The sequence below is a fragment of the Plecotus auritus genome (genome assembly GCF_963455305.1).
Source record: "Plecotus auritus genome assembly, chromosome: 3".
Lineage (NCBI taxonomy): Eukaryota > Metazoa > Chordata > Mammalia > Chiroptera > Vespertilionidae > Plecotus > Plecotus auritus.
Window position 1 is genome coordinate 222,590,834 of NC_137772.1, and position 11,251 is coordinate 222,602,084.

At 48.7% G+C, this 11,251-nt stretch overlaps 1 protein-coding gene across 1 annotated transcript; it reads right to left on the reverse strand.

Moving 5' to 3' along the window:
- Nucleotides 1-1,424: 1,424 nt before the first annotated feature.
- Nucleotides 1,425-9,402, reverse strand: LOC308244336 (homeobox protein NANOG-like; the record flags this gene model as incomplete). The annotated part of the gene is given in 4 exon segments (XM_080660268.1): nucleotides 1,425-1,806; nucleotides 7,321-7,973; nucleotides 7,975-8,151; nucleotides 9,364-9,402. Coding segments are annotated over 4 exon segments (1,251 nt in total).
- Between the last annotated feature and the right edge of the window lie 1,849 nt (nucleotides 9,403-11,251).

The window sequence follows — 11,251 nt, forward strand, 5'->3', positions numbered from 1 at the left end:
TAACCTCCATTCTTTCTGTCTATAAATTTTCCTGTTCTGGGGACCTCATATAAGTGGAATCATACTGTTCTTTTGCATCTGAGTTCCTTCACTTACCACAATGTCTTAAAGATTCATTGATGTTGTAACTTGTGTCAGAATTTTATTTTTTTTTAGACTGAATAGTATTCAATTGTATGATTATACTACATTTTGTTTGTGCGTTCATCTATTGGGTGTTTTCCACCTTTTGTCTATCATGAATACTTCTGCAATTATATACAAATAATTATATACAAATATTTAATTATATACAAATACAAATTACTAGTATATACAAATATTTGTATATAATGTATATAAATACCTCTTTGAGACCCTGCTTTCAATTCTATATACCTAGAAGTGGAATTGCTGAATCATATGGTAAATTCTATACTTAGCTTTTTAAGGAACTGCCAAATTGTCTTCCATAGAGGGTGCACTATTTTTACGTTCTGTGGCTTAAACAGAAATGTATTATTTCTCACAATTCTGGAGGCTGAGAAGTCCAAGATCAAGGTATGGGCAAGTTTGGTTCCTGGTGAGAGCTTTCTTGCTGGCTTACAGATGGAGGTCTTCGGGCTGTGCCCTCACATGGCCTTCCCTTGGTATTGGTGTGAGTGCTCAGGGACAGAAAGAGAGAGAGAGGGCCCGACCACCGTGGCTCAGTGGTTGAGCATGGAGCCATGAACCAGGAGGTCATGGTTCGATTCCCGGTCAGGGCATATGCCAGGGTTGCGGGCTTGATCCCCAGTGTAAGGCGTGCAGGAGGCAGCCGGTCAATGATTCTCTTTTATCATTGATATTTCTATCTCTCTCTCCCTAACCCGTCCTCTCTGAAATCAATAAAAATATATTATTTAAAAAAGAGAGGCCCTAACCAGTTTGGCTCAGTGGATAGAGCGTCGGCCTGCCGACTGAGGTGTCCCAGGTTCGATTCCGGTCAAGGGCATGTACCTTGGTTGTGGGCACATCCCCAGTAGGGAGTGTGCAGGAGGCAGCTGATACATGTTTCTAACTCTCTATCCCACTCCCTTCCTCTCTAAAAAAAAAATCAATAAAATATATATATTTTTTAAAAAAGAGAGAGAGAGAGAGAGAACTCGAGCCTTTCTTACTCTCTTCTTCTTCTTCTTCTATCTATCTATCTATCTATCTATCTATCTATCTATTTATTTATTTATTTTTGCTGCAAAAATCTTTATTGTTCCATTTGGTCCAGTGCATGGGCGAGGGCTTCAGGGCGGTTGAAGAATGGGTAGTTTCGGGGAGAGGCTCTGACAAGCCAGACATAGGGGAATGCTGAGGGGCCGCTTAAAGGCTCCTAGTTGTGCTTGAGGGTGAGCCTTTGGAATAGATACTCGCCCAGCCCAGCCTGGAGCTGGCCAGCCAGCGAAGGTTAGTCAGGTGTGGCCCATCTTCCTGATGAGCTTCACCTCCTGGCCCAGGAAGTGGTTCTGCAGGAAGTCGCAGAGACGAGGGCCTGCGGGCAGAACCCAGGCCTGCAGCGCCACAAGGGCCTGGCGCAGGCTCCGCTCCCAGGCCAGGGCGGCCTCCGTGGCGCTCCCCTTGGGCGGCTCCTGCACGTCCTGGAAGAGAACGCGGCCACCTCGCTGGTCTGGCGGCTTTAAGGTGCTCGGCGCCCTCACGCTTCCTCTCCGCCACCTGGAGGAAGGAGTGGCCCAGCCCTGGAGAGCCACATGGTCCCATCGAAACAGAAGCCCAGGGAGAGGTGGGTGTGGAGGCCGCAGAGGCAGGGGCCAGGCGGGTGGCGGCAGCCTCCACCTGGGGGGGGGGGGGATAACGCTGATGAATTTGGGAGCTCATGGCTGTTCGGCAATAAGGAGTTAAGGCAGGAAAAAACCCGGTGTGTTGGCTGGTCCCGGAGGTGGTTCTGCAGGTGGAGACTGGCTAAGACGCAGGAGAGTGGCCGGAGGAGGGAGAAGGGGCGTCCCTGGGCCTGTTCCGTCCAAACCCTGTGGAAGCAGGAGACAGACCTGGGCCGCCGAGGGCGCCTCTTTCTCTTCTTATAAGGACACCATCGCTTTAGGAGCTAGGGCTTCAACATATGAATTTGCGAGTGGGGAGGAGACACAATTCAATCCATTGTAACATCCTTGCCAACACGTATTATTTTCCATTTTTATAAAATAACCATCCTAGAGGGGTGAAGTGGTATCTGACTGTAGTTTTGACGTACCTTTCCCGAATGACTAATGATGTTGAGCCTCTTTTCATGTGCTTATTGGTTATTTTTGTATCTTCATTAGTAAATGCCTTAAGTGCTTGGCCCATTCTTTAATTGTGTTGGTTGGTTGGTTGGTGATGATTTGTAGGCGTTTTTTTTTTATATAAACTGGATATTAAATCCTTATCAGATAAATGATTCACAAGATTTGTTCCCATTCTTTGGGTTGTCTTTTCACTCTCTTTTTTAAAAATATTTTTTTATTGATTTTAGAGAGAGGGATAGAGAGATAGAAACATCGATGAGAGAGAAACATCGGCTGCCTTCTACATTCCCCCACTGGGGATCAAGCGCACAAGCAACCCGGGCGTGTGCCCTGACCGTGACCTCCTGGTTCATGATCCAACGCTCAACCTCTGAGCCTCACCGACCGGCTCTTTTCACTCTCTTGATAATGTCCCTTGGTACACAAAAGTTTTAAATTTTGATTAAGTCCAATTGATCTGTTTCTTCTTTTGCTGCCTGTGCTTTTGGTATCATATGTAAGAAACCGTTGCCAGATCCAACATCATAACTATTTGCTCTTAGTTTTTATTCTAAGCGTTGTATAGTTTTAGCTCTTAGATTTAGCTCTTTGATCTATTTTGAGTTAAATTTTGATCTATTTTTGAGTTAAATGTGGTAGGAGGTGAAGGTACAACCGCATTCTTCTGCACGTGGATATCCAGTTTTCCCAGCTCCATTTGGGAGAGAGACTGTTCTTTCCCTCCAAAATCCATTGACTTTATATCTGAAGATGTTCTTCTGGGCTCTCTATTCTAATCCATTGGTCTACATGTCTGTCTTTAGGCCAGTACCACACTGTTCTGTTTGTTGGAAGAGAATATTACCTCCTTTGCAAGCTGTCATGAGAATGAGAGAGAATGCCTGACACGTAGTAGGTGCTTAACAAACAGCTGCTATCCTTAGGAGGAATCTGGTTAGGTGCTTTCAGGCTGAAGGGAGCAGAGATCCCTCAGGGATTCACGAATGGGACATCCTCCCCGTCAGCACAATGGGCCTTGGCCACCGGACTGTCACTCAGGAGGCAGCGGGCCCTCCTCTGGCTGCCCCTGAACAACTGTCCACAGCTTCTCCGCGCCTGAGGTAGGTTTTCCGTTTCTGCTTCTCTCCTCCAGTGCTAATGTCTAAATCCAGGTGCCCCCAAAGACCCTGAGGCGAGAACTGGGTAGTTTATTTTGGAGGAGATTCCAGGAAGCACAGCGGAGGGAGAGGGAAAGTGAGGCAGGGAGTGAGGGAAGCCCGCGAGTGGGTTACCTCGCGGGGCTCAGTCCCTCTGGGGGCCAGCGGCGGGGCCACGCAGAGCACAGCGCAGCACTGCGGGGATGTACCCACGGACTCGCACGGCCTGGAGCTTTGAAACCTCTGGCCCCTCCGGGCCGCCCTGCGCAAGGGGCTGAGCAAGTTCCCACAGCTCCAGCAAAAGCCCTCAGGCTGAGAGGCAGAGCCAGGAGGGCAGTGGAGGAGAAAGCATCCATGCACAGGCCACCATCTCCGTCCTGTGCCTGCGGGTGGACTGAAGAGGACCGGAGGGATGCGGGGCAGGTACCAGCAGCCTCTGCAGCCAGCACCGCCAACGCCTCTCTGCCCTGACTCCTCCTCGCGCCTCCCGCCTGCTCAGGGCTCCCACTTCTCCTCTGAGCTCCCATCCCTGTCCCTGGGTCTCTGTCTCACTCGCTGCCCAGGTCAGTGGAAGTCTTGCACTTGGCCTGTCCTGCTGAGTCACCGCCTTGACTGGGCAGGGCTTCCCCACCAGCCGGCCCCTGGGGCTCAGGGAGCACTAACCTCCAAGGCCGGCAGCTTGCCCCAGGCCCGGATCCTCCTCAGTCCACATTTCTGAGGGCTGAGGAACAAAGCATCACTTTTGCATGAAAACCGATTCCGCCTCTGTCTTCCGTGGGGGCCGCCAGGGTTTTCCCGATTGCTCGCCGGCGGTACAGTTGGTGTCTCCCTTTACAAATGAGGAGACTGGAGCTCAGAGCATTTTAGACACTTGCCTAACGGCACACGGTTAGCTAAGGGCAAGCTTGGACGCGTACACAGTCTCCTGAGTCTAAATCTCACGCTCTCTCCACTCCATCGTTTTATCTCTCGCACAGGAAACAAAAGCTCCAAGTGCTGAGAGTCCTGGGAACCTTCCCATCGGGCGGGTTATCTCGCGCTGGGAAGGGATCTCAGACTTTCAGGGTCCTGGGTTCCTGGACAGCAGAGCACAAGATTGGGGTTAGTCCTAACCCCGCAGTAAGTCAACCCGTTCCCTATGTGCCAGATCAAATATCACCCTTTGTGAAATTCCAGTTGAAGCGAGTGGTAGCAGACATCAAAGATTCCAGAAAATTTTTCAGGAAGAAAGCATGAGATTGAGGAAGCTGCTTGGACCAGTCACGTTCTTGGTGGCAAATGCAGGAAACCAACCAGCTGGCTTGGGCAGGAAAGGGATTTATTGGTAGAATGTGGAGTGGCTCACAGAATGGCAGGAAGGCTAGAGAAGCAGCTTAGAAAACAGGCCTGCCCGGCAGGCGTGGCTCAGTGGCTGAGCGTCAACCTGTGAACCAGGAGGTCACAGTTCGATTACCGGTCAGGGCACATGCCCGGGTGGGGGGCTCGATCCCCAGTGGGGGATGTGCAGTGGGGGATGTGCAGGAACCAGCCAATCAGTGGTTCTCTCTCATCACTGATGTTTCTATCTCTCCCTCTCCCTTCCTCTCTGAAATCAATAAACATATATTAAAAAGGAAAAAGAAAACAGGCCTGAACCAAGAGGGCAAAGGGCAGCCAAGACCGAATCACAGATATGGTCGCTGGCACAGCCACTCCAGGACAAGTCACCTACTTGGGAGCCCAGACGGCCCCGGGCTGGGTCATACGCCCATGTTCGGTGCCCAGTGGGTGGAAGCGGGTAATGCCTGATCCATTTCTGTTTCTGTGATGGGAGGTGTGGGTTTAAGATAATTCCCCAAATTGGAAGGGTATTTGGAGGCTGAGCCGCCAAAATGACAGATATATTCAGTCTTGCTGTTACTCAGCCTCAGTGCTGGGCACTCCTGGTTGTCTCCTCAACACAGAGCCAGAGCCTCTTCCTCGTCAAAACACCTTCCCCCGCAAGACTTTCTCCTGCAGCGCATCAGCCTGGGCCTCCAGGTTTCTTGAAAGGACTGTTCACACTCATGGCGCCCCATTTGTCACCGTCCCTCCCAGAAGTCTGCCATTTCTCATCCACTGAAAGTGCCCACTTAAGTGACTAGGGCAGCCGTGGGCAAACTACTGCCCGCGGGCCGGATCCGGCTGTTCTATCCGGTTCTCTTGCTCTCCCCTCCGCTCCTTTACTTTGAATTTATATTAGTTCACACAAAAACTCCATCCATGCTTTTGTTCCGGCCCTCCGGTCCAGTTTAAGAACCCATTGTGGCCCTCAAGTCAAAAAGTTTGCCCACCCCTGGACTAGGGGCTTTCAGATGACGAACCAACTTGCAGCTCTTCTCGGCGAGAATCCAGGGGCTTGGTGAAACCCTTCCCTCTAGGTATCTGCCTCCTTTGTTTTTACTTATTTGATTTTATTTTTTAAATAGTCGTTTTATTTATTTGTATGTAAACGTATAAACCAACCAGCCAAACTGGTATTATTGTCATGACACGGCAAACTACTTGAGTAATAAATTAAGGGTTGTAGTGAAACAGCAAGAGGGGCAGAGGAAATCAGTGCAGCATATGACAGCTTAACCATTCACCTGAACTGAGGTTTTTAACAAGCCGCCCAATCCCAGGAAATAGGAATAATCCTTTCTCACACACCTTTGTAGTTTTACTTTCCATTTTTGAGGTTAAGATTCTCGATCTAGAGTTAGTTATCCAAATACTAGATCTAGTATTGTATCTAATCCTGTGTAATAAAGAGGTCATATGCAAATTGACATCACACCCTCACACAAGATGGCCACCACAAGATGGCCAGCAGGGGAGGGCAGTTAGGGGCAACCAGGCTGGCAGGGGAGGGCATTAGGAATGACCAGGCTGTCAGGGAAGGGCAGTTGGGGGCAATTGGGCCAGCAGGGGAGCAGTTAGGTGTCGATCAGGCTGTCAGGGGAGTGGTTAGGGCAGCCGTGGGCAAACTACAGCCCGCGGGCTGGATCCAGCTCATTCGGCTGTTCTATCCGGCCTGCGGAGCCGAAAGAGCCGAGGGTTCTCTTGCTCTCCCCTCCGCTCCTTTACTTTGAATTTATATTAGTTCACACAAACACTCCATCCATGCTTTTGTTCTGGCCCTCCGGTCTAGTTTAAGAACCCATTGTGTCAAAAAGTTTGCCCACCCCTGGGTTAGGGGGTGATCAGGCTGGCAGGCAGAAGCAGTTAGGGGCAATCAGACAGGCAGGCAGGCAGGCAAGCGGTTGAGAGCCAGCAGTCACGGATTGTGAGAGCGATGTCCCAGATTGGAGAGGGTGCAGGCTGGGCTGAGGGACACCTCCACCCCAGTGCACAAATTTTGTGCACTGGGCCTCTAGTTATCTATAGCCAGAGGCATCTTTTATCATTTGTCTAATAGCAGCAAGACTGCAGAAACCTCTTTGCTTAGACTCCAGTCATTACCCTCCCCCTCCAAATTGACACAGTAGGCATAATGAGAAGCAGCATATAAAGGCAGAGATACATAGAAAAGTCCTAGGAGAGCCGAAACCGGTTTGGCTCAGTGGATAGAGCGTCGGCCTGCAGACTGAAAGGTCCCGGGTTCGATTCCGGTCAAGGGCATGTACCTTGGTTGCGGGCACATCCCCAGTGGGAGGTGTGCAGGAGGCAGCTGATCGATGTTTCTCTCTCATCGATGTTTCTAGCTCTCTATCCCTCTCCCTTCCTCTCTGTGAAATATCAATAAAATATATTTAAAAAAAAAAAGAAAAGAAAAGTCCTAGGAGAGGTAATAAAGCCACTGCCCAAACTGAGATTGAATCATATACCCATCATCACACTGTGTTCATGGCTGTATGTTTGTGGACTCAGGCCATATGTTCATGGAGTAATCTGGGAATAAATCCGTGGTTTGCTGGGTACCACAATACTTAGGGGCTTTCAGTATTGCATCAGAGGTTTCCCCAGCAGTTTCCCAGGAGGCCTCCAAATCACGGACAGGACTTTGCTGGAACTGGATCTGGGGCTGCAGGGATTCCTCTCCATAACTATAGAACTGGTTGTTCCAAGCCTGGTTGTTCCAAACCTGGTTATCCCATGCTTGGGGACACCAGGTGTGACCATTCCAGGCAGGGTACTTCCAAGATGGGCTGTTCCAGGAATGGTTGCTCCACAAGGGAAGGTTTCCAGAAACGCTCGCCAGGCATCCCCGGTGACAGGAGGAGAGGCCCAGGCACTCTGTAGGTGCTGAGCTCACCTGGGTCACACGGTGGCTATTCTCTGGCCAGCTGTATTTCTGCCACCTCTTACCTTTCACCCTCTGGTTCTGGAACCAGGTCTTACCCTGTTTGTACCTACGGTTCGGGATGTTGGAAAGTTCTTGCCTCTGCTGGAGGCTGAGACGTTCCTGTTCCTGGAATCTCTCATTGAGTACACAGAGCTGGGCCTGTGAGCAGACGGTTCCAATGTTCTGTTTCTTGACCTGGGCTTTCTCCTCCGTCCCTGTCCTGTTCTCTGCAGAAGTGGGTAGTGTTGTGCTGGGACTGGTGGGAGAATCAGGGCTGTTCTGAACAAGCAGGTCCATGGGAGGGAGGAAGAGAAGAAACTGCCGTCTCCGTGTGGAGCGCCTCAGCAGGTGACATTCGCAAGGATGCAGCGTTTTTTTCAGGCTCATAAATTTCAGGCACTGGTGAAGACTCCCTAGAATTGGATGATGGGAGCAGGGCAGGCTCTGGGGATAAGCCGAATCCACACTCACGTTGCTGAGTTGAAGGAGAGAGAAAAAAACACCAAAGAGCTAGATTGTAAGAAAGACTCAGCCCTTGCCGCTTTGGCTCAGCCTGTAGACTGAAGGGCCCTGGGTTTGATTCCGGTCAAGGGCACACGCCTGGGTTGCGGGCTCAATCTTTAGTGGGGGGCATGCAGGAGGCGGCTGATCAATGATTCTCTTTATTGATGTTTCTATCTCTCTCTCCCTCCCTTCCTCCCTGAAATCAATAAAAATATATTTAAAAAAAAGAAAAAGACCCAGGCTTAATTATTTAGCTAGAAGAGCTTAGAGAGAAATATGAAGATCTCCAGATGGAAAAGTATCAAAAAGAAGGGAGAAAATAGGTCAGCTTTGGAGTAACAGGTACCAACCAGCCAATTTTGCAAAAAGATCTGTTTTTACTTTTTATTTTAATTTTTACGTATTGCCCTAGCTGGTTTGGCTCCGTGGATGAAGCATTGGCCTGCGGACTGAAGGGTCCTGGGTTTGAGTCCGGTCAAGGGCACATGCCCGGGTTGCGGGCTCTAGGCAGCTGATCAATGATTCTCTCTCATCATTGATGTTTCTCTCTCTCTCCCTCTCCCTTCCTCTCTAAAGTCAATAAAAATAAAAAAATATATTTTACTTATTGATTGAGAAAGAGAAAGAGAGAGAAAAACATTAATTTGTTGTTCCGCTTACTTATGCATTCTTTGGTTGATTCTTGTGTGTCCTGACCAGGGATTAAACCTGCATATCAGGATGAAGCTCTAACCCAGTGGTCGGCAAACTGCGGCTCGCGAGCCACATGCGGCTCTTTGGCCCCTTCAGTGTGGCTCTTCCACAAAATACCACGGCCTGGGCGAGTCTATTTTGAAGAAGTGGCGTTAGAAGAAGTTTAAGTTTAAAAAATTTGGCTCTCCAAAGAAATTTCAATCGTTGTCCTGCTGATATTTGGCTCTGTTGACGAATGAGTTTGCCGACCACTGGTCTAACCAGCGGAGTTCCTGGCCCAGGGCTGCCTTGTTTCTTTTAAAACGGTTGTCATGTGTTATAAAGCGTAACAGGGGCAGATTCAAGTTTTAGGGGGCCTGAAGCTTATGCATTTGTGAGGAACCTCTTTAAGAAAAATAGTACAAAGTTACCTAGAGAAATGCCTAGAGCCCCTCTGGGAATTCAAAGGAGCCGATGCAAGTGAGGGGCCCTGGAGCTTAAGCTTCCTTACCTCCACAGTGAAGCCTCCCAAACCCGTTTTTGTAACCATTCTCCATCGATGGGCGTGATGGATTTGCCGGCTTGTGCTACTACAAAACGACTGCAAAGAACATAACTCCTTCGTAAGCATTTGACTTTCTCCATGAGAGAAAGACCAGGAGTCTCAGAGTTCTAGGTCATGGGCCTTCTGACTTTCATTTGATGGTGTGCTGCCAAATTGCCCTTCAAATAGGTGTCGGTAAACCCCGCTCCAACCAGCAGTTGGCGTGGGAATTTTCTCACATTCTTGCCAGCACTGGATATTAGAATCCTTGTGTGTGTGTGTGTGTGTGTGTGTGTGTGTGTGTGTGTGTGTGTGGTATTTTTCTTTTTGCCAAGCTGATGAGAGAAATAAGGCATTTCAATGTTTTAATTTACTGTATTAGTTTCTAGGACTGTTGTAACGAAGTACCACAGACTTGGTGACTTTAAAGAACCAGAGATGTATGTCTGGCCGGATGGCTCAGTTGGTTGACCCACACACCAAAAGGTTTCGGGTTTAATTCCTAGTTGGGGTGTGTACAGAAGGCAACCGTTTGATATTTCTCACATTGATGTTTCTCTTTCTGCCTCTCTCTTCCTTCCCCTCTCTCTAAAATCAATAAGAACATATCGATAAGAACCTAGCTGGTTTGGCTCAGTGGATAGAGTGTTGGCCTGTGGACTGAAGGGTCCCGGGTTCGATTCCAGTCAAAGGCACATGCCTGGGTTGCAGGCTCGATCCGCAGTAGGGGGCATGCAGGAGGCAGTTGACCCATGATTCTCTCTCATCATTGATGTTTCTATCTCTCCCTCTCCCTTCCTCTCTGAAGTCAATAAAAAAATATATATATTTTAAAAAGCTCGTTCTTCAGAAAAAAAATAGTAAAACTAATAAAACTTAAAAAAGAACGTATCTTCTGGTGAGAATTTTAAAAAATCCATGTCTTTAAAAAACAGCACAGCCCTAGCCGGTGTTGCTCAGTGGTTAGAGCGTCAGCCTGCGGACTGAAGGGTCCCGGGTTCAATTCCTGATCAAGGGCACATGCCCAGGTTGCAGGCTCAGTCCACTCCAGTAGGGGGCGTGCAGGAGGCAGCCGGTCCATGATTCTCTCTCCTCATGGATGTTTCTCTCTCTCTCTCTCTCCCTCTCCCTTCCTCTCTGAAATCAATAAAATTAAAAATTAAAAAAACAAAACAGCACAAATATCTCACAGTTCTGGAGACCAGAAGTGCAAGGTCACGTTTCCAGAGGCCCACGCTCTCTCTGAACTCAGGAGGAGGGATTCTCCTTCCCTTTCCTAGCTTCTGTGAGGCTCAGTGTTGGTGTTTCATTCCAAGTTCTCTGTCCTCACGTGGCACTCTCCCTGTCCTTCTGTCATCGAGTGGCTTTCATTTCACAAGAAGGACACTAGTCATTTTGGATTAGGGCACAAATCTACCCAACAGTGAACTCATTTTAACGACTTACATCTGTGACAACCCTATTTCCTAATAAGGCCACGTTTTGAGGTACTGGGTTTTAGGACCTCAGCGTATCTTATTTGAGGGGATACAATTCAACCCATCACATGTACATTCCTCCAAATTCTAGGGGCATTGGGCATCTTTCCATATGTTTACTGGAGATTTGGACCCTTTATTCTGCATATCACCCTTCCGTATCAGTTGCCCAGGTTTCTATCAGGTTATTGTTCGTTTTCCTATTTCTTTCACGATCCTCTATATTTTTCATGCTGAAGCTGTTGTATACATGGCCAAGGTTTGCTCTCAGCCCATCACACATGCTTTAACTTTGGTTTTGGTGTTTGCCTTGACTTCTGTGACACTCCAGGTAGCCCTCTTCTCTGGTTCAGCATCTGTGTGCTTCCTCCTCTGCC